Here is a 24,883-nt window from a genome sequence, read left to right as displayed (position 1 = left end):
AATGGCTAAAACTCTACAGAATCCAGGCTGACCCTCCTGGTTCTTCTTGGTACCACACATGGACACCATCCCAAGGAGTTGGCCGTTCACCCTTTCTGCTTCCTCTTTGTTTTTTGCTGCTTGCTGCAAGCTGGTCTCACTTCCTCCCTCACAAGTTATACGCCCATCGAATGCAGCACTGACCTCCGACCTGCAACCAACCTGGGGGTCGTATATCAGGCCTGCTGCCACTGCTTTAGCCAGCTAATAAAATGGCTTTAGGGACCGGCAGCTTGGATTACAGCAGCCCAGAGCACTAAGGTATTCTGGGAAAGCAAGGGCATGAGATACAGGAACCAGCATGTTCGCTTCAGCCCAAGACCCCTGAACAGGAAGTAGAGGTGAAGTCTGGGGAATGCATTTGGAAAGACACATGCTTTGTTTTACTGTGCAGAACAAAGCAGAAACCAAAATTCGTGAAGTGCAAAGCCACACCACCATCTGATGTCTAATGAGTTATTGAAAAACTTACAGAAATTAATGAAAAAATATTTACTACAAATGCTGTATGGTGTAGAAAATGAAGTCTTCGTTTTATGTTGGGGGTAAAATCATCCTATTATTCGTTACACATTACATTTTTTGCTGCTAAGCCACATCAATTATGTGTAGTGTCTCCATTTCTGAGGTATAATCCAAACCAAAGCTGTAAAAACATTATTTATACATCAGAAATGACTGATGTTCAGAAGGATCTAGTCTGTTTTTGTACTTTATAAAACTGTTTTAATGATTTAAGTGCAATTACAAATTCATTAGAATGACTTAAATAAAACAGATCAATCGATAGACAAAAATAAATTTCCACTCATGTTTCAAAGACTCCATCCAGCCCAAGCAGAGGGATGAATACAGGACACAGAAGCACGTGAAACCAGAAAGCAGCAAAACTGACGATGATGGTGAGGCGTGGATCTTTTTAAAGCTGTAATAACTACGTGAGATGCTGCGAAGAAAGCAAACTGCCCACCTGAACATCAACTCCCAGAACTTCACATGTACAGCATTAGATTAAAACAAACAGAAAAATAAATCATCCCACATTCCAGTGACATTGGAGACTGAGATCATCTGGCGGGCCGAGGGATAATGGACCCTTCATCGTCATTGTCGGGTTCAATCGAGACACGGTATTGTATAAGAGAGATATTAATACACACAGATACTTTAGAGTATTCAAGGACAAGAGGAATCTGAGCCTGAATGAGAAAATAAATCATTGGCGGCACTAGAGTTTAAAACCTAATAGAAACAGTACAAGACATTTCAACTGCAGCAGCTCTATTCAATAATATTTCCGCATGAGGACAAAGTGATGGGCATTCCGATGGTGAGGTCGTTTATCCAGGCACAGGCATTCCTAACTTAAGCATTCTGGATCTGGATGTGGTCTCATGCTAGCCACCTTCAAGGCTCAACAAGCTTTACAGCTGAAATAACTGAAAACACGACCCATCTAGGGTTTTTTTTTAGACTGACTCGGACCAGCAGAATCCCTAACGCTGGTTTCCTGTGACACACTGAGAGTTCGGATCAATGTCTTTCTGTGCAAAGTTTGCGAGTAGAGTCACAGAGCGGCTGTGAGGAGTCTGCTCTGAAAATCGTCCATAAATGTCCAGCATTTGGGTTAATCCCGGTTAGCTACCCAGATGGACGAGGTCACATCCAGATGAGCTCTAGATGATTGGATTCTTCTATAGCTGGTTTGGAATCCAAAGCCAACATCCCTTCAGAGCTACTGAGACGGGGAAGAGTCAACATGCAGATGCGTTTCCCAGCTTTTTAGTGTTGGTGGTCCTGTGCATTCGCTATGCTGGTTGTGAGACCATCAAATCCAATTAAAGAGATGAAGATGAAGGAATTAAACAAACTAGTAAAAGAATACAGTTCAATAGACATGATCAGATACAAGGAGCAAATTACAAATGAGATCAAATAAACCTGGGCACCAGGCATGAAAAACTGGGCATATGTACATTAATGCATACTGAAGACTTGACTACTGGCTCTATGTGTGAACGCCTGGATCATCAATGAATTTTAGCTGTGTGCAATAATCCCAATGAATTCCTGAATTAAACACCATCCAGAAAAAAAGTGAGATAGTCAAACTACTTAAAAAGCCACAAGCTGTAACTTGCTCCTTGTGAAATCACATGAAACTCAAGTTTGGACCTGTGGCACCAGAGAGGACTGTGTGGGGTTCTCAAAACGCTGATCCAAAGCCCCTTTCACATCCTCCAAACACCAAGACAGTCACATGTCTGCGCCTCTCCCTTGTCACATCTGAAGACTTTAATACACTACGAGGAGCAGAAGAGGATTCATCGCTGTAGGAACATGTGACTTCTGTTCCCCAACGACAGCTGGAAGATGGTGAATCAATACAGGTGTTGTTGATGTAAGAGCACGATGAGGAGGTTCCCAGGGGTCACTGCCTGGAAATCTGTTCATCTGATGGTATTTAAAGATATGGTGTAACTGAAGAGATGAGATGAGCTTCATTCCTTGCGCACAAGAGCCACTTTGAGATGTAGGAACTGAGGCAATAAAAACACACGAGGATACTTTAGGTCAAGACTCATTAACATGCGAGTAATTAGCTTCTAGCTTACTTTAATTAAGTATAACCCAGAATCCTCTATGGTATCTAGATTTAGATAAGTTTAACTGAATAAGTTTATAAGAAAAACACCTCTATTTGGAAATGTGGGTAATCTGGGTCAGTTGTCCAGATGGCGATTTGACCACGACCGGCTTCCATCAGCTGTGCGGTTTCTGCTAGACCACGCTCCACGACTCCCAGACCTATCGTACAGGTCCACGTCACCTGGGGGCTGCCTTCGCCATGAGGATGGAGTAGTTTCTCGATCGTCTGCAGACTGGGAAGAGAACAAACATACAACAAATGTGATAAAGCATACTAATGATTTCAATTGATTTATTTAGCCACCAAATTCTGGTTATAGGCCTGTCACAATCACATAACTGCCTGACTGTGAAATTTTCATCTTATTATATGCAATATGACTGATTAGTGTATATTGTGGACATAAAATCCCTTTATTTGAATGGCAATATATGTAACTGGCATTTAAAGCAAATAAAGAAATGCCATGAAATGCAATTTTTATTTCAGTAATATATTATAAAATATTACTTTTCCACTCAATTGTGATTATTGTATAAGATTCATTAAAAAAAAAGAAAAAAATTGACTGACAAAGAGCATTTTCTAATGGATATAATAAATACATTTATAGACATTAAGACTTTCTGTAACTTTTTGATATATTATCAGTTTCCACAAATTTTCCAGACTGATATTTACAGGTTTTCCACAATTGTAGGAACATGTATATATGTGACCCTGGACCACAAAACCAGTCATAAGTAGCACAGGTATATTTGTAGCAATAGCCAACAATACATTGTATGGATCAAAATGATCGATTTTTCTTTTATGCCAAAAATCATTAGGATATTATGTAAAGATCAAGTTCCATGAAGATATTTTGTAAGTATTCTACTGTAAATATATCAAAACAATTTTTGATTAGTGACATGCCTTGCTAAGGACTTTATTTGGACAACTTTAAAGGCAATTTTTTTTTGCACCCTCAGATCCCAGATATTCAAATAGCTGTATCTCGGCCAAATATTGTCCAATCCTAACAAACCATACATCAATGGGAAGCTTATCAGCTTTCAGATGATGTATAAATCTCCAAAAAAAAGAAAGAAACAGTGTGAACAACTGAGCAAGGACCTAAAGAGAACTATTTTAAACATTACATTTAAACAGTCCAAGATGTTTAATTAAAATCTTTATTGTCAATTCCAACAAAGGTATAAGTATCAGACCAAACATTTATTAGACACGTCAGAGGAGAGACATTGCTCAGACCGCAGAACAAGTCCTAATATAGAACGACTATTGTCTCTTTTCTTTACCATGAAGGTGGAGACTTTACACAGCCAACCAAATGGTTTATGACATCAGTTATAAAAAGTTCCCAAATGAGGCAGCAGGATATGCCACACACTGCTGTGGAATTTCGTACACAGCAGACAGATGCTAATTGTCCATAATAGGGCTTGAGGCCTGCTGGGATATGAGAAGTGGGTGTACAGGAAACCAGTTACGATGCATCGGCTGCCAAATGGGCAGGCACAACCTTGCAACTTCCTGTGTCACTCAGGAAGGGGTAACGGGTGGAAACGACCCAAGCACAATCTTACTGAAAGATGTCATGACGGAATGGGTTCCATGTAAATCCATGGTACAGGAAAACATTATGTGAATAATGTGAAGGTACAGCTTGTAACTGTAACTTGCTTCTTGTGATAGTCCTGAAACAGCAAATGTCTAGATTTTTCTTTCTTTTTCTTTAATTAATTAATAATTGGCTAACACAGACCAAGCGTTTATGTACTCCATAACAAGAGCAGAACATGTGGCCTGTTACAAAAAGATTTCGAAATTCTATCTTTAAAAAAAGCTATTAAAATAAATTCCATTATTTTATATTCAGTGTGATTTATGTGATTCAAGTATGTATGCAATTATGTGAGTTAAGTATCCTTTCAAAAGTATTTCTTTAAAAAAATCTAAAATTCAGCTGTGAGTCAGAAGTGAGTACACCCCTCACATTTTTGTAAATATTTTATTATATCTTTTCATGTGACAACACTGAAGAAATTACACTTTGCTACAGTGTGAAGTAGTGACTGTACAGCTTGTGTAACAGTGTAAATTTGCTGCCCCCCAAAATAACAACACACAGCCATTAATGTCTAAACCACTGGCCACAAAAGTGAGTACACCCCTAAGTGAAAATGTCCAAATTGGGCCCAATTAGCCATTTTCTCTCCCCGGTGTCATGTGACTCGTTAGTGTTACAAGGTCTCAGGTGTGAATGGGGAGCAAGTGTGTTAAATTTGGTGTTAATTGCTCTCACTCTCTCATACTGGTCACTGGAAGTTCAACATGGAACCTCATGGCAAAGAACTCTCTGAGGATCTGAAAAAAAGAATTGTTGCTCTACATAAAGATGGCGTAGGCTATAAGAAGATTGCCAAGACCCTGAAACTGAGCTGCAGCATGGTGGCCAAGACCATACAGCGGTTTAACAGGACAGATTCCACTCAGAACAGGCCTCGCAATGGTCGACCAAAGAAGTTGAGTGCACGTGCTCCGCGTCATATCCAGAGGTTGTGTTTGGGAAATAGATGTATGAGTGCTGCTAGCATTGCTGCAGAGGTTGAAGGGGTGGGGGATCAGCCTGTCAGTGTTCAGACCATACGCCGCACACTGCATAAAATTGGTCTGCATGGCTGTCGTCCCAGGAGGAAGGCTCTTCTAAAGATGACACACAAGAAAGCCCGCAAACAGTTTGCTGAAGACAAGCAGACTAAGGACATGGATTACTGGAACTATGTCCTGTGGTCTGATGAGACCAAGATAAACTTATTTGCTTCAGATGGTGTCAAGCGTGTGTGGCGGCAACCAGGTGAGGAGTACAAAGACAAGTGTGTCTTGCCTAAAGTCAGGCATGGTGGTGGGAGTGTCATGGTCTGGGGCTGCATGAGTGCTGCCGGCACTGGGGAGCTACAGTTCATTGAGGGAACCATGAATGCCAACACGTACTGTGACATATTGAAGCAGAGCATGATCCCCTCCCTTCGGAGACTGGGCCGCAGGGCAGTATTCCAACATGATAACCACCCCAAACACACCTCCGAGACGACCACTGCCTTGCTAAAGAAGCTGAGGGTAAAGGTGATGGACTGGCCAAGCATGTCTCCAGACCTAAACCCTATTGAGCATCTGTGGGGCATCCTGAAACGGAAGGTGGAGGAGCACAAGGTCTCTAACATCCACCAGCTCCGTGATGTCGTCATCACAACCTGTGGCAACCTGTGAAGCTCTAGTGAACTCAATGCCCAAGAGGGTTAAGGCAGTGCTGGAAAATAATGGTGGCTACACAAAATATTGACACTTTGGGCCCAATTTGGATATTTTCACGTTGGGGTGTACTCACTTTTGTGGCCAGCGGTTTAGACATTAATGGCTGTGTGTTATTTTGAGGGGACAGCAAATTTACACTGTAAAGTGGTGAGTGTACAGCTTGTATAACAGTGTAGCAAAGTGTCATTTCTTCAGTGTTGTCACATGAAAAGATATAAAAAAATATTTACAAAAATGTGAGGATACTGTAGTTTATAGAAAAATGCATTGGCTAGGTCATTTTAAAACAATGAAAAAAGAAACAAAAGGTAATAATAACAACATGGTACTCTTTTAATACCTAACATTATCATTCAAAACCATGGCATACTGTACATCAAAGTACTACAGTATTACCTTCTGATATACATACTGTACACATTTGTGTATGTGATATTTTTATGAACCCTACACATTATTACAAATGAATAACGAATTCTTTTTAGTGCTACTTCTTTCATCACTTAGTTAGAAGTGTCTTTATTAAGAAACATTAAACCCAAAGTGAAGGAATTATGGATTCAAGCACAAAAATGTACAAGGTGATTCTGTCCAAGCTGTTAAAATATATATATTTTTAAATCACACTACACAGATTCCAGTAACCAAAGTGTTATTATATTATGTAAGCAAAGTGTTATATTAATAAGTAGCTAATGGTTGCCTGCCTAAGCACAACTGTCCCATATAAAAAACAACAAAAAAAAACAACATAAACCTGTGATCAAAATTCCTCCATAAATCACTCCAGATTTGTGTATTTTTATACGCAGGGATTCCAGCACTAAACATAACACGACATCTGGCCAACCAGGATTATTTTACTTTATACTGCTCTCCACGTAGCAGGAGTATTAATGACTTTAGCACATATATTTGACTCACATAGGCTTTGTATCAGAGAAATGAAACTGATGACCTTGATCTGTGAGGACAGTCCTGGACACGTGCCTTCATTAATAATAGAGGAGATAATACCTCTGCCCCCCTCAGCACAACGACACCACATCATTGATGGACAGATTGAATCTCCCTCTAATCACTGTGGTATTGATCTTATATAAGACACAGTCTGGAAATCCGTCTGAAGGTTTAAATAAAGACATCCATGGTCAAACTATTCCACTGTAGATACACTGAGATAAAAAAGGAACCATGCGATGTGATACAGGTCCAGAGAAATAAATAGAAATAATGAAATCAACAATTCAATACTGCTTTCACATCTGTGACCACAATTCATCTGTTTTACTAGCTGAAGTCTGAGGAGTTTTACAATGTGACTCGTAATTATCTACAAACAGCTAAAAAAAAGGAACAAATTCTCAGTTTATAGGGTTTCTTCATTTAAACATTGATCATGTTGTGTGTCACAATCATAGTGATAACCCGGATTGAGGTATTTATTGAGATGATTAGTATACATTCAGAGTAAAAAAATAAAAGGAAAATCACATGAGTTGGAGATAAAGTTGAATGCATGCCTGACCATGGCTGATTAGATAAATCCTTCCTAATGGACTCCAGATTGAGTGGGAATGGATAAAGTTTGCTTTCAATTAGTTGCTAGACTGAGAATATGTAATTGCTTCTTTGACTATCAACATTTTTATGTCCTAGGAGTTGACTTGTATTCAAACTAAACATTTCATTTTTTGCCTAAAAAAATGCTACTATTTATGCTACTTTTCAATTTAATGTGTAGATTTTATTGTTTTAGACTTGACCCAGACCTTCAATCTTAAACTATGCAAATCCATTATAAAACATATTTTACATATTTAAAAACTACTATTTATCTAAATGAAGAGTGATACTTGTGTAAAATACAAAGTGTCACTCTTTACACAAAAAAAAGTCATTCACTATTAAAAATTTGCCATCACGGCAAAAATTACACTGTAGTGGAAATGAAAATTACTGAACTCACAGAATGATGTATAAATAAACACTGTTGGATGTAGAAGAAAAATAAAGCACTCCCGAGAGAGTGTTGTGATCGAGTTTAATTTTTACCACAAGGCAAAAAATGCACACAGTTTAAGAAAGGGCCAAGTATACATATTTTTTATCCGTTTTTTCCTCCTTTCAATTTTAAAGGTTTATGGTACAAATCACATTTACTTCTACAGATGGAAAGACGCTTTAAAGCTGAAAGAGATAAAAGATTAATGACAGAGAATCCCTGACAGAGAGAAATAAGAGTGAATGAATGATTGTGTGATCACAATAGCAGTATATTAACTTACAGCTGCAATGACAGCATGAAGAACCATCTGTAGTACAAAGAAAACTAACCTTCACTGAGTGATATAGAGAAGAGAATAAGACAAATGATCTGACCTCTGGTTATGCAAGTGCTAGAATTCACTTGTGCATTAATCTTTCGGCTTTCTCAGATAACAGACATTAACTATTCATCAGAGCAATAGACAAAAAAAAACAAAAAAAAAACAAAAACAAACATGGCATGAAATAGAACGTGAGAAAGAGAGATCGAAGAAAAAGGGGCAGTTTTTGTTTTTGAAGTCATGTGCCAGGAAGGGGCCATGTTTGAAGGCAATCTCAGTGATTTAATTAGGTCTTTGTGGGTAAATTTGTGGGCTGGGCTGTTTGAGATGTTTAATGAGAGGATGATGGTAATTGGTGCGCTGATAGGACGCAGCTCTATTCTCTTACTTGTATTCTCAGTAAGTGAAAAAGGCCGAAAGCTAGTGAAAAGGACCTGCTTTCCCTGTTTTGTTTTGACTGCTGGGGTGACGCCAGACTCAAATTGGTTTAGCTGCTGAGACAAAAACTGCCCGTTGACCTGACTAACAGTTTTGCTCAAAACAAAAGGCATGGCCTCTGACCTGTCCTTCATTAGCTTTCAACACTCTTTACATGTATCAGTATCTACAACGAAATATTACTAAAATGAAAACCGCTTTAATCATATAGGCCTAAATATAAAAAACGTGTAGGGACCTACATAAAACTGGCTGAACCCAATAATTAGGAGGTGTCCACATAATTTTCGCCATTCACGTGGAGTATTATACCACTTTAAAAGGAAGCAAAAATATTAACTTGACTTCAACCTGATCATAAACTTCCATAATCTGCAAATAGCGAAGTCAAGGAAAAAGGGGGAAGAAAGCAGGTTTAAACTACTAAGTAAAACAATAAGAGCCTAGTTTATTAATTCACACTTCAGCTTAGTCTTGCATGTACTTGTAATGTATTCGAATGACTGAAGACATAGACTGGCTACAACTGGAAAACACAGTTTCCTGGTTAGGATTCCATATCAAGAAAAACAGAAAAGAAAAGTTACCTCAAGGGCCTATTTTTCTCTTTCAGCAGACAGAGAGTGATCTAAAAATACTTCATGCTTACAAAATATCTGTTCTCTTCACCTTCTTCCAGATGCAGAGGATTACAAGAAAAACTTCCAAATCAAACAATAAAAAAAAAGGAAAAAAAAAAAAAAAAAAAAAAAAAAAAAAAGAAGAGCGGTTTGGCATGACATGCAGCAGCACCGTCTCAATCTCTGTCCGCAGGTAAAATAATTATAATGCTGAAGGTGAGGTACATTTCACATTTCTTTATTAAATAACTTACAAAGTAACTTGAAAACTTTCTGTGAGACGTAATATCAAACAGCGTGAATGAATCAATGCGCCGTCGCTCTCTTTCCCTCTCAAAATGCGCAAAAGGCTTCAAATCACCACATTACGTCTGCAGTATAAGTGAATTTCACGCTGCACAGTTGACAGGAATTATCACTTGCACAATCAAAGCAGTGTCGCATCTTCAATAAAGTTTATAATTTTCATGTCTTTTTAAGTCTGGCCAGTGTTTAAACCAGGGTTCCTCAATTAGTTTTCACCGGGGGCCGAATTCTACCAACAATACCAAGCCAAGGGCCACTGACCTACACACACACATACATATATATTATTCTTATTATTACAATTATTATATTATTGTTGCTTTTGTTAAAATAGTCACAAGATGGTCACAAGATAAATATTCAGATTTTTTCCCCCAGTAGTATGTTTTATTCAAATAATTATGAACCTTTTAGCATATAGATACAGAAGAACTTTGCCTGTTGAATATTAAAATCAAATGAACAAAAAATCTGGATCTCCATGTCTGCCATGCAAATCAACTGTTCCTGCTCATCTCGAGACTGGATCTCTTCTCTCCACTTTCCCTAACTGCAGATTCAATTATTAGATCTGTCAGCATTAACATTTTTACACTTAGATTTTTTTGGGGGGGATCAAATTGTAACACCGTGTCCCAGCCAGACGTGACGCGACGCAATAAAAAGTATCTTTTCCATGTAATTTTTGTCCTAACCAGCCGCGACAGCGACACATGGCAATAAGCCACACAGAATTCTATTTTAGAAATGTTTTTTTTTTTTTTTTCTGCGACGTCGCGGCAGGAACAACATACAAAATATTACAGTGATAATCTCAGGTAATGATTATGTGCTTTATTCAATGTTAAAAGTGTCTAATGTGAGTTTGAATATTATTTTGCGTGAGGTTTATAGCCCTAGTGAAAGCAACAATAGATATTTTACCTCAGATCTTGAAAATAAATTAAAGCAAGCTTACGTTAAAACTGTGAACTCACTGCGAACCAACATCCGTAACAAAGATGGTATCAGTCACTCACTCACTCAAAACTGTTCAGTCCATTCACATCTGAATCATCTATTTTGCATGCCCACTTTTCTTTACTTCACACTTGCCATGTTTTTGCTGTCACATAGTATCAACACTGGACGCGAAAATGCATTGCATATCATTTGAACTTTGTGTCAGTATGTCATAAATAGAACGAGCCAGCAGTTTTCTGTCAGGGATTTGTCGCGTTTCGCCATATCTAGTGTAGACAGCATCACTGATTATAATAAGTTCTATTGTATTTTGTTGCGTCGCGCCGCTCGCATGCGGTGTAGACACGATGTAAGTTATTGTTGCTTTCTGATGCTGTGTTTGAATTTTCTTGACACATGTGGCCCTCGGCTTGGTGTTGTTGGAAGAATTCAACCCTCTGCGAAAACTAATTGAGGAACCCTAGTGTAAGCTATTGTGCAACAATTGCCCCATTGTAAAAACAAAAATCCTGATCTGAGCACCCTTAATTTTATGCACCTGTTTAACTTTATCTTCATTGATCTAAACTGACCATGCTGAAAAACATCCATCAGTGGACTGAGCAGTACAAATTTAAATTTGCAAGAAATATAATGCATTCATACTAACAAACTAGTGTATATCATGATGATAATTAAAAATAAACGTGAAACTATGCTAAACGCCTGAACTTTTAAAAGGTCGAATAAATGTATAAAATGTATTTAAAGGTTAAATTAATTTATAAAATTATCTATGGCTATGCTTGTCCAGTCTGTGAATGGAATCTACATTATTATTGAATATGGTCAAAAGGTAAAAAGTCAGTACTCACCATGGGGTGTTTACGGCCTCTTGGCTGAAGTTGCTGAGCACTGACAGGCTCGTGTGCAATAGCTCTCTCTGGTGAAGGAGTCTTCTTGTTCCGTCGTCCCAGATCAGGGACCGATGGTGCTGCATTGTTGATCCTACGCATGTATACTTCGACTGGGCTTGGTTTACCTCCACAATTAGCAACAGTGCTGGAGTTCGATGGAGTGTCCATCACTGTAGTAGCTCTATACGCTCTCCAGGTGGTTGCAGACTCGCCCTCATCCTCTGAGCCATCTTGCCTTAGTGCTCGAGCAAATTCATCCACAGAAGCTGTCCCACGGCTCCTCCAAGTGCTCCTGACAGTGACGTTTCTCATTTCTGGCAAAGTGTCATCATATGAGTTGTGGTTGTGGTGGCCTCTCCAGCTGGTCATGGTGGTGCTGCTACTGCTGCTCTCAAAGGCAGACTCAATGTCATTGTTCAAGTCTGAAGCTTCTGAAGTCTGGAGGCTGAAGCTGCTTTGAGATACGAGGGCTGCCTCCACAGGAGCAGTCTCACGGTAACTGTGAGTTTCAGAGAAGTTCGCATCAGCCTCACTTTGACGCAGAGTGATTTCACTCTTAGGGATGGATATTTCGTAAGGTATAGAGATGCTACCTCTGTGCTCAATACTGGGGCTGATGACAATATTACTTGTGGAAGTGTGCCTTTCCTTGGAAGGGGGCTCGCTTGATAAACTACTGCTCCGACTGCTTGTTCGAGAGGAGCTGGGGTCATTGGGATAGAAGGTGATACTGCTGGTCATCTTGCTAGTCAATACTGGCTTAGTGGAGATCTTGGGTTTCCTACTGGTGGTCAAAGGCTCTGTGACTCCCCCAGACATCACTTCCTTTTTATCAATCTCAACAATGGCTTGCTTGATGATAGCTTTTGACCGGAGGGCTTCACGAGGGCTGCATACCCTGCGGACCTCAATACCTGAGGTAGAATGCGTAGTTTCCTGGGTATCCCCTTCCACCGTAAGAGGCCTGTGTTGCTCCTCGCTGAAGGGGACCTTTGAGGAACCATCAGAGTAAGATTCTTGCAGCCGTGAGTATCTATATTTTCTTCCACTTGACATCAGGGGGTCGTTTTGCTCACCTGCCGAGCGTCTGGAGCCAGTGGATTCTGTTTCAGAGGCTGAGGAGTGACCATCAGAACCATGGTCACTCAGAACAGATGGAGATACATGGGATCTGTAAGCAGTATAGGAACCATTTGCTTTGGACATACTCAACATTGCAGAAGCATCCTGATCTAGACTCTCAGGTTCGGTTAGTCCTTTCTCTGATAAAGCAATGACAGCAGCACTGGCTGAAATTAGGAGTGACCCATCAGAGTTGTTTGATTCACTATCATTTCCAGGGTACCTGGACAACTTCTCTGTTCGACTCTTATTGCTATCACTGTCGTTTTGCTTGACCGATGGCTTCCAAGACTTTTGGTCATTAGCAGCTGGAGGATAGCGACTAAGGACTGAAACTTTCTTGCTTTCAGTGAGAGTACTTGATGAGGCACTTCCAATTTTTTCATCTTTCTTTCCATCTTTTGTCCCATTATCTTTTGACCCATTATCAGAAGTAGTACTGGAAGCACCAGTCCTCATACCTTTCCTGACATTATGTGCTGGACTAAGAGTCCTTCGTACAGTCTTTGGGGAGTTTTCGGTGGAGTGACACAGGTCTTTGTTCCTCTGCTTAGTTTCTCGCCTCTGCTGAGGAGACGCCTCTCTGCTTTTGTACTTTGAGGTGACTGGTTCAGAAGCAGCAGGACTCCTATTTAGCAATTTAGGTTTCTCCTGTCTGAAGCCTCTTACATTGATCTCTTCATTTTCTGCCTTGCCATTCTCCAGGACCTTTGTAGTGCTGGCAATTGCAGAGTTTCCATTACTACTGCTGCAACCATTGAGCTGCATTTTCATCTGCTCAACCTGGTCATGGAGAGCTTGACTACGGTTTCTCTCCTGCTGGTACTTTTCTATCAATTCAGCATTCTTGGATTCCATGTTCTTCAAGTCCTCCTCCACTAACTCCATCTGCTTCAAACGATTCTTCAGTCTTTCCACTTCTTGGCTGAGGTCTTTAACCTTATTATCTTCTTGCTCTTCTAAGATATTTTTCTCATTCTCCGACTCATTTCTCAAATCTAGGTCACCTGAATGCTTCAAGTAGTCAAGACTCTTCTTCCTGGCCAGTTTGCATGTAAGGCCTGCTGAGAACTCATCTTCGATTCGAAGATCTCTAGAATCAAATCGGCTGTGGTCTGCTGGGCCTAGTTTGTTTTTCTGACGTTCAAGCTTCTCAGTCAGCTTGAGAATGATTTTCTCATCCTCTCTCTGCTTTTCCAGAAGTCTTTTGCGTTCGGTCACAAAAGTCTGAGTGAGACTCTTTAGTTTCTCCATCTCTGCAGTAAAGGATTTTTCTGCCCTGTCTAGTCGAGCTTCAGAGGTATCCACTTCCTTGACACGGGCCTTCAAAGCATCAAGCTCTGCTGCAAGCTTTTTGGTCAGGTTTTTCTCTTCATTAAGACTAAGGCACAACTGGGAACAGTCTGACTTGCTTTTACCAAAAGCCTCTTCAAGCTTCTCAAGTTCAGTCATTCTACGCTGAAGACGCTCAATCTCTGCTTTAAGATCCTTGGTAAGTTTCTCTTCCTGATCTAATTTCTCTCTAACCTCACGACAAAGATCCTCCGCTTTCCTGACCTCTTCATCTTTGCCTTCAATTTTGAGCAATCTCTTCCGCATTGCCTCCACATCAGCGAGCAGTGAGGAATTGCTCCCCTCAGCCTGAATGATTTTGTCCTGAATGTCAAGAAGTTCATCTTCAGCTTTCTGTAGTTTGCCTCTGGCCTCCTCAAGCTCATCCAGACGTCGTCCTAGATTCTGCAATTTGTGTCTCAGATGGCGACTTGTTGTGTCTGTCATTTTTTCTTTCTGATACTAATCCACTGTGAGGTCTTTATGATTGTTTGATGGAGGGGTACACATTTGTATGGTGGTGTTTTCTAAGTGGTTCCGGGACTCTTAAGAAGAAATTATAAAGGACAGGTCCACGTTTTCCTCCTACTTTCAGGAGGATGTTTTGAAAACGTTTTTATTTCAGCCTTGTCTCCACTATCACTGGTTATCCAAGTGATTTTTGACTACCTGCAAGACAAAAAAACAAACAAAAAAAAAAACACAAAGCTTAAGTGCCTGTTGTAAAACAAATATAAGCATATTTATGGTAAAAATATGAGAAATGTCTGTAAAAATTGTTTCCAGATTTCACACATCAATGAGTGTTTAGTTAGTGACAAAAACCTGAATACATGCTACATCTGTGGATGATTTCACATTTTCAAACCTTCAGTTTCAACCTTCACCCTAACCAATTTTTTGTGATTTTTAAAAATCAAAGCACACATTAAGCCGATATTAAGCCAATGGAAAGATTTGGCCATTAAGCTAAGGAAGACCTTGGAAGGGGGAAGCGGATGACAAAGGAGAAGGGACATGCACTGCTTCATTGGCCCTCACCACAACCTATGATAACTGCAGCATCGATTTCTTGCTGCACTTTTGCTGACAGCAGCACAACTCACTGATATCGTCCTCTGTCTATGTGGCTGTCTCTATGGCAACATTCATAGTGACAGCCACCCCTAATCATACCCTCAGGATGCTGAGCAAGATTTAGACCATCTTACATGCCAAGGACAGTTCTGGCCACAGCAACGCACACTATAAGTAGCCTACAGGACAGTACTACTCAAATTAAAAATAAAACTTGTGTAGCTATTTTTAATTATAAATTTTATGTTGTGAGCCACTACCTCTTATGAATTTACTGCTTTTATTTTTAATTCACCAATCAAAATCTCATGTATATTCAAAATGACTCTTATTAAGTCTAATGCAACAAGTCTTAATAGTAGTTGTCTGTTTAGTCACCAGTTGTTTGGTAAAACCCCAAGCCTTATTAAATATTCCACTAAATGCAGCAAAAACACTCACAGTAACAGCAGGTCCAGAGGTAATAGAGCATTTTATACAACTTAATCTAAAGTGAATTTCAATATGACCGTTCGACTGGCAGGCCCACCAAGATGGAGACCGGCCCAAATGAATAAGCTGCTGTGTGTGGATTGCAGGAATTCTGTCATAATACTTTCATAATCCCATAATTTTATGGTGTGCGAGGCACAGGCAGCAGTACTTCTGGGTTTAGAAAGGAAACGAGTCATCCAGTAAATGTACCAGCCAAGCAGGAAGGAGATCCAGCACATTTAAGGCAGATTTCCATGACACATGACATTCATAATCATTCTGGCAAGATCTCTCAGTGAAGGGGCTTCTAAGGTCAGGATTACACACACACAATGATTCACATGCACACAAGAGCAAACTAACATATGCACGTCTATAATGCCCATCTACCATGGATGACGATTCAACAACACATGCAAAGAAACTTGCACAGTATGAATCTACAACATGGGTGTCAAACTACCGGCTCAAGGGCCTGTTAAGTGTTACATCCTTAAATCGAGTCTGCAACTAATTTTTCAATTTCTGCATTTTGATATTTAAGTATGATCATGAGATCTCTTAAGGATTATTTTAACCGAATTAGATGTATTTTTCCCACATGACCTAAAAACAAATTTGTCAACATGCAACTGTAACCTGCATTTCTGAGTCACTCAAAGACGTTTACGTATACGCATGTGTCACATAAATGGAGCCATACACAGGGACACAGAACACACAATGATGGTTTGACTAACTATTTTAGACATGCACAGTATGAGTTAAGTTTATGACAACCTTTGGCTTTTGATATCATTTTTAACAATGTAATGAAGGACACTAAAATCAGTAGTGGTGACGTGAGTGAGAGGTGGTTATCACTGAAACTCTAGATGCTGAGGATCTAACAGAAAAAAGCAAAATCTGTGACTAATAGTGTGAACTATGAATGGTAAGAAAAAAAATGTTTAAAAAAAAATAATGAGTGTGGAGACAAGAAAAAAATATGAAATTTAAAAATGTGTCAAGAAAATATGAAAGGCCCTTGAACATATGGAAATCTAAAGGATGATAACAAGATACTCGTTCCCCTTGAAACCGCTGCAAATGCAAACATGATTTCACCTAATCAGGCAATTAGGAAGAAAAGTCATATTGAAAGAACTTTATGATGGATCAATAACTGGGCTCAAATTTTGCTCTGCCTTGAACTCCGAGGCTTGCCTTGCACCAGAGATTGAGGAGCAAACAAGGAGCATAAAATTTAATGTCTCAAGTAATATCTTTAGAGCTCAAGATAGAGTACATTTCGCATGACAACTAAAAATCCTCAAATTTCTCTTGAGGCAACTATAGTGGTGAGAAAGAAATGAAAAACACACTCATAAAGAAAAACATCACAGAAACTAAAGGCATAGTAATGTACCTGAATGCAAAAGAAATACTTTATTCTCTTGCTTCTTAGCTTCTAGTCTCTCATACACACACTTTCTCTTTCCTCCTCAAGAGCAGCACACATGCAATCATGCACCATATCATTAGTCCAAGCCACGCTAAGCGTTTCGTCGGCCTCCTGAACATTCTGTTCCCCCGAAGAAAAGGGGGGAAAAGACTTTCCCCTGCACTTGACATCAGTTTGGTTGGCCAGCCTGAAGCTCTTTATTCTTTATAAACATCCTTTAATAATCCCTCAAACCCAGAAATCATGCCAATCACAACCAACAAGAGACAGGGAGTGCACGTTTTACAAACATGGCTTCCAGATGGACATTTTTTGAGATCCCTACAAGGTGAGGTTTAAAGCCACACAAATGTTAAGATACAAGAAAAAAAAAAAATATATAGAAAATTTATGTAAAAATAGAATATATTTTTACCATAAAAATAACATTATTATACTAATTTGAAAAGCAATCAATTCATTTGCACCTAAAACATTTAAGTGTATGGGAATAATTTGCAGAAGATTGTTTCTGTGTGGACAGAAACCACACAGAATAGTGAAATGATTTATATTCACATCAATTTCTCCTCCATTTGCCAACATGTGGTCTGTAACTTCATTTTTATTGGAAGTCATAGCATCATGTCTTTTCTTATCAGATCGCTAACTGTCATGGTTGCTCTTGACTAATTTGCAGTAAAAAGAATGACTTCTGTTTGCTTTGCCGCTGCACACCGTTGTGCATGAACCTTCCTACCAGTGCTGATCCTGTATTGATCGAATGCTTAGTCAATATTGTACGGTTAAAAGTAATGCCAAGACAGCACACTGAATTGAAAAGAGAGACAGAGAGCGCGAGGGAGAGAGAAAGATATGATGATGAGTGTGTGTTTGGCCTCCTCTGAACTCGTGCAGTTCTGGCAGAAACTGACAAACCGCAATATAGTGGCAACCTGAATCTTGAAGCAGCAATTTTTTACATTTTTCCATGAAAGCGAAAACCAGCCTATAATGTTCAGTTTGTTGTTTCCTGTGCAGTCATGTCATTTTCTTCTCCCTCTCTTCACCGCATTTGGAGAAATGGAAAAGTAAGGACAGGAAGTCTAATGTTTTAGTGGGGCTGTACGTCTGAACGGCCGAGCAGACAGCAGGGCTACAAAAAGACTCTGGTGAGAAAAGAACGGTCTAGTGTTTAAAATAAAGACATGTTGAATTCAGATTTGTTTGGTCTTTCAAAAGAGTTAAAGATATAAAAAAAAAAAATGGCTCAAAGGGCTCATTTAAGCCCCATCAGACCAAAGGAAGACACAAATCACTATACAAGCAAACAAACCCTTCATCATAAAAACGTAGACAATTTGGTTTATGCAACAGCTTTAATGCCAAAATACCAAGAGGTGAAGTTCATCTGCAGTCTAAATAAGAAAAAGATTACCCAATTTTATTGAATATAAATATACAGTGAGTTCAAAAAGTATCTGGACTGTATCAAAAGTATCTATTAAGAGACACTTGAAAATATCTGACTGTTATTGCTTTAGATAAAAACATATCAAACCAAGCAGCATCTAGTGATGCTAGAGCTTTTCTCAGAACTTTAAGACATGTTTTTCCGGTTACATTTAACAAACTAAATGTCGGAGTAACCACAGGTGGAGTTTATCACATTAACTTAAAGGGACAGTACACCCAAACATTTCTTTCATTTACTCGTCCTCATGTGGTTCTAAACCTGAATGCATTTCTTTCCTCTGCTGAACATAAATGAATATACTGTAAAGAATATTGGTAACCAAACAGTTTCAGTTCCCACTGACTTCCAATGTGTTTTTGTCCATACAGTGGAAGTCACTGAGAACCAAAACTGTTTGGTTACCAACATACTTCAAAATATCTTCTTTTATGTTTTACAGAAGAACTTGGAATGACATGAGGGTGAGTAAATGAAATAAATTTTTATTTTTGGGAGGACTCTCTCTTTAATATGTTAATTTATTTTTACTGACATCTAACAACCAGACTGTCAGAATATTCAGAATAATTTGAAACAACGTATTTGTATTTTATCGTTCCATATATCTAACAAGCTACTACTTGCTAAAAAATGCTTTGAAAAATTATGATGTGCTTTCTTTCTTTTGACTACTTTGTTTTTTTTTGTTTGTTTTTTTATTATATGAAGGCATATATTTTTATTGTAACTTTAATGTCAAAATCTATATAAATATATTTGGGGTCTAGTAGAACACAACATTTTTTTTTTTTTTTTTCCATAAATCACACTTTTGGAAAAATTAGACATTTCAAATCATACATTTAAAATTTCAAAAGGTTTTTCTTACTAGCTACAGTTGTAATGAGGAAATGCTATATATTCTACATGAGAAATGAAAGGCAGAGGGAGAGAATGAAGGGTAAAGATTTTTAATTATTGGCAGAATGGTAAAAGCAGCTTAGCCACATCTCATCTGCGACCACATCTTGTGTGTGTGTGTGTGTGTGTGTGTGTGCACAAAAGTATTATTTCAAATTGGTGCAAAAATCTATATGTGGCATTACTGCAGTGAACAGGAGCAGTAGGTTAAATATGCACAGAGCTGCTCTAATCTTTCATTGTCTTTCCTGTATCTTTCTTGTATCAGAACACACAGACACACTCTCCTCCATCTCCTGGACAACAGGGACAAATACGTTAAACAACAAACAGTTGTAAATGTTAGTTATTTACCTCCGTATTTTGAGGTTTATAGCTCCTGACTTACAGTAAGCAAACATTTATGCGTCAAGTTTGATTTAGTAAAGAGACAAATCATCACACCGGTCACTGACCCCAGCAGACACAAACAAACGGTTTTCAGCCCAACATAGACACTTAAACAGGAAAGGCTGGAGAGAGCAAGAGAGAGAGATCAGCCACATATGTTTGTAATAAACTCAGGTACTTGAGCAGAATTTATTCTGTTATTTGAGTTTCTGTGGAGATTTCGAGTGAGGTCTAGGACTCACTCATTCTGTGTATGTTTGCAATTGTCTTTTGATTATGTGTGCATTTCTGAGAATACCAGTTTAGGTCCCTATAAAGCAGGGATACAAAATTTCACTGCCGTTTCTGAAGCGCTGCATGCTGTGTCAGTGTATTTCAAGATGCTAAGCTAAACTCTAAAGCATTTGTCCTCAGGATCAGCAGATTGAACACAGCAGACGCATTACTGAAAACCGTGCATAATTGCAGTTTACAATCATCCAAAGGGCTACAAAACGGTGTGAGTCTGTATAACACGTTTCTGTGCCATATAACAGCTGTTAGAGAAGGTCTGCCCGTTTAAAAAAAATATTATGACATCAGAGAGAGATTAATTGTTTCTCATTATTAGTTTTGGCAGTGTGAACAGGAAAGGAAAGGAACTAAATGAAACAATGTCTGTTATATCATTAACTAGTGGTTTTCAACTGGTAGGTCACAACCTATAAATGAACCTGTTCTGATAGGACTATGGACAGTGAAGAAAGGCGCTAATAAATAAAAGCAACTAACCACATATGCATGTATAGTTTAAATTAAGAGGCTTTTAAACTTTTAAAAGGGAACTTTTAAAAATGCTTTCCATAGTCCTTTTGTTGTTAATAATCAAATGTCAATTATACACACATACATACACACACACACACACACACACACACACACACATACATATACTGTATATACATATATGTATAGTGTGAGTGAGTGAGTGAGTCAATGTGTCAAGTTTGACTGAAAGGATATTCTTGTACACTCTTGTACAATAAATATGAAATATAAATCTTGGTCCTGAAGCAAAACCTGTCGAGAATCACTGTCATAAATCACACACCTGAAAACTGAACAACTGTAATATGACACTAGCTGAAATACTTTTCACAAGTATTTACAGACACCACCTGTTTTCACAAAACAGCGAATTAATGAAAAACATGAAGTGGTACAGTGACGATCAAATCATTCAATTAAATAGAAATGTGTGCATTTCATTGTGCTTAGCAAACAAGTGTAACAGTGACGTTTAAGGTGGGGCTGTGATAAAGCGGGACTGGGAAAGAACTTTCCAGGATGATCTTATCACTCAAGTCACAAAAAAAAAAAAAAAAAACCATACTATAATAATTAGGGATGGGTATCGTTTACATTTTATCGATACTGATACCGATACTGCTTATCAATACCGTTATCGATACTATTTGGTGCAAAAAGATATGTGGAAAGTTATTTTAATACTGCTGAATTTTAGCAACTGTATTAAAGTTCTTCAGTCAGCAGTGAGTTATTTTTCTCTTTGTGTTTTATTTTATTAACATTAAATGAATAGTTCACCCAAAAATGAAAATTGTGTCATCATTTACTCACTCTCAAGTTGTTTTAAACCTGAATGCATTTCTTTCTTCTGTTGAACATAAGTTATTTTGAAGAATGTGGGAAACCAAAAAGTTGCTGGTCCCCAGTGACTTCCATATTTGTTTTTGTTTTTTCCTACTATCAAAGTCAGTGAGGACCAGCAACTGTTTGGTTAACCACATTCTTCAAAATATCTTCTTTTGTGTTCAGCACACAAGCAAGAAATTAATACAGGTTTGGTACAACATGACAGTGAGTAATTAAATGACAGTATTTTCATTTTTGGGTGTATTTTCACCTGCCTTTTAGTGAATGCACGCTTCAAGTGTGTATGCACTCTGAATAAGCGCACGTCAGAACAGCGCGCGAATGAAACTTTTAACCGGCAAGGCTTTAGCACACGCAAATAATGTACTTTTGTGATTGCGCATAAGTGCAGTATCTCGTGAGTGTAACTCTACCGCTGAATTAACATTTGATGTCAATGTGTCTCGCGAGTTGCAGTTGCAGCTGGAGTCGGAGCCGGGAGACAGAGCATTGCTTGAGGAAGATGTTGTTTTGTTAGTAAATGTTTCATTATATTACTAGTGTTGCCTCCTTTGTTCACTATTACACTACTGCATATATTGCATCTGACACTGCTGTCGCTTAGTTTTGTAACGTAAGCCCACACTTTCGAACATTTCACTCTTACAGCCACCGACTTCGCGCAAACACACACCGCGCATGCGCACGGATATCATACACACACGTCGAGCAAACCTCGGCCACATCATTCAGTGAAGAAAAATGACAAGCAGCAGCATCTAATTATCGGTAGTCCGGTATTGACCCAATTACGTACCGGTCCAAAAAAATACCGGTTCTCAGTACCCATCCCTAAAATAATGCTTCACAATATTACTGTATTTTGCTCAAATAAATTCAGCCTTGGTAAACATAAAAAAAAATCCCAAACTTCTGAAGTCAATGGGATAGTCAATGTTAACTCGTGACCACATTTCCTGATCCCACTCTGGATGACACAGAAATCAAGTGTCTGCTCTGTTTAGGTGACCTGCTTTTGCTGCTTGTGGATTACAGCACAGCAGGATATAATACAGAAGATTTACCTAAATAAAACCCACAGCCATTACCTTAAAGATATAGATTTCACTGGAAATTGTTTTTGAGTTTTAGTCCATGAGGTCCACTAACATTTATTAACGCCAAAGGATTAATGCCAGTTATCACTGCCTCAAACAATATGGAGAAACACCTGGACAAAGTACAGACTCTCAGAACATAACCTAGCAACAAAGGTGCCACAAAACATGGCATCATAGTTTCATCCCAGAGTGTTTTGAACAAGGTACAAGAAAATGTTATGCCAACAATGCAAAACAAAACAATCCTGAGACATGAGAATTCCTGAGTCAAAGGTCAAAGGTTACTGTTCACAGAGAAAAAGACTGTTGATGATGGTGATGTGATCTTCATTATCTTGTTTGTTGTGTGTGTTTACAGCTCTACGGTACTAATAACTGAATCATCCTCACTGACACACTCTGAAAGGATGCATTCCTGGAAAGTGTGTGAGCATGTGTTTTATTCTTTTACTTTGAAATCCAGATAACCACAGGTTCATAGCTAGTGTAAAAGTAGTTAAAGCGTTCACAATGTGTGTGAGTTTGTGAGGAGGAAATGGTTTGTTAGTGTATATACAGTCCCAGAGTCCATCTGAAGCCTTTGTGAGTGACTTCCTTTAAACCCGGCGCCACTGTTCCTTCCCTCTACAGCTCTGAAGTATTGAGTTCAAGCTTTGCTGTGTCTCACTCATTTTCATTGTTACACATTTCAAATTTTACTCTTCCTTTTGGACGCACCAAAACAAATCAGTGAAACACCTTACTATCATCAGCCATCACAACCTGCTATGGCACAAACATCAACTGACTCAATATTTATGACTTTAATTAGGTTGAGACGATTAAAACTATATCATTAATATTGTCACTATGCAAACAAAAATAAATATGTCCATAGGTGTGGGCTTACTTAGCAATTTGTTAAGGACAGCTTTGTCTTCCAGATGTTTGAAAATATGTAACAAAAGCATTCAAACATTTGGAGTCTGTAAAAGGTTTTTAATGTTTTTTTCAAATACACTAATACATTTTTTCCAGGATTTTTTGACAAATCTACAGTTCAAAAGATCAGCATTTATTTGAATTTTTTGTAACATTATAAATTAAGTTACTGTGACTTCTGATTAATTCAGTCCTTGCTGAATATAAGTATTAATTTCATATCTCTCTCTCACTCACAAACACACAAACAAGCAGGAATGCACAGATCATTAATTATTAATAGCGAAGACCTGTAATTAAACGAGAAATTAGGTAAACCTAAAGAAAACCACACCATCAACATCGAGTAACAAAATCATGTTCATAAAGACTGAATTTAGTGAGTGATTGAGTGACTGAATGATTTCTAATCAGTCGACTATCATTGGTATTTCTGCTCGTCACTTTACAACAATGGATGGCCACAGTACGCAACAACAGACCATTCAGAATAGAGTATTCCAGGGAGCGTTGCAAAAACCATCATTGAACAAGAAACATTATTCAGACAAAAACTTTCATAACTATCTGTTCACTAATGTGTCCATCTGGATAAGAACTGGAAGCCTAAAAGCAGATTACGGGCATGCAGATATGAGCAAACCCAGCTTAGTGTGCCAACAACAAATGAGCTGATTGGAACAAAAACCAACCTATCAGGAACAGCTACTAGAATCACATTCTGAAACCAGTTTCAAAAACTACACAAACTAAATTAAAATACACACTTATAGAAACTTTAAAGCAAACTTATTACTCACAAAACCTACCGGAGCACAAACAATCATCGTCTCCATGAACTCAGAAGCACCACACAATATATCCAAAGCTTGTTTTGCCCTCTTTCTCTCATGCTGTACAGGAGCCCATTTCCTGTGAATGATTAGAAGGGGGAGATCACGGTCCAGAGAATTTTCTCTCTTTGTTGTTGTTGTTTTGTCTGTGAGCGAAGGGAAGGAATGCCCAAATTAAACACGTGGAATTCAGGACGCCTAAAGAGGTACGAGGTTCAAAAGATGGCACGAAAGAGAGTGTATGCGTGAGAGAGAACGAAGGAGAGAGAAAGAAAGAGTGCAAGAGAATTGAGGGGGGAGGGAAGTGTGAGTGGATAGGTGATTAAAGAGAAGAAAAGAAAAACCTTGTAACATCTTTGGAATCCATTTTTTATTGTCTACTGGCACATTAGGCTGGCAGCTGAATGTTTGTATTCATGTTCGTATTTTCTGACAGGCAGGAATGTTGAATAAAACGCCTGAGTCCGACCTGAAGAACGTGTTCTCTAATGCGTTATTAAACACACACACACATTCTGTGCAGCATGCAAAACACTCACACCCACCTCCCGAGGAATTAACCTGAGTGTGATTTCAAATGACAGGCCGCATTCACAACTGGATGAACAATTACTG

General features: G+C 38.6%; 1 protein-coding gene across 1 annotated transcript in view; it reads right to left on the bottom strand.

The window, feature by feature from the left end:
- Positions 1-1,532: 1,532 nt before the first annotated feature.
- luzp1 (leucine zipper protein 1) overlaps positions 1,533-24,883 on the bottom strand; it is a 43,586-nt gene continuing 20,235 nt past the window's right edge. The window contains exons 2-4 of the mRNA XM_058749034.1: positions 11,522-14,686; positions 2,735-2,921; positions 1,533-2,579 (exon numbers count right to left, since the gene is read on the bottom strand). Coding sequence (XP_058605017.1) covers positions 2,763-2,921; positions 11,522-14,464 — 3,102 coding nt within the window. The 5' untranslated portion in view covers positions 14,465-14,686 and the 3' untranslated portion in view covers positions 1,533-2,579; positions 2,735-2,762. The remainder of the gene's footprint in view (positions 2,580-2,734; positions 2,922-11,521; positions 14,687-24,883) is intronic.

This window comes from Onychostoma macrolepis, chromosome 17 (genome assembly GCF_012432095.1).
Source record: "Onychostoma macrolepis isolate SWU-2019 chromosome 17, ASM1243209v1, whole genome shotgun sequence".
Lineage (NCBI taxonomy): Eukaryota > Metazoa > Chordata > Actinopteri > Cypriniformes > Cyprinidae > Onychostoma > Onychostoma macrolepis.
The sequence above is the reverse complement of the archived record's forward strand: the minus strand, read 5'-3'. Positions and strand labels throughout refer to the sequence as shown.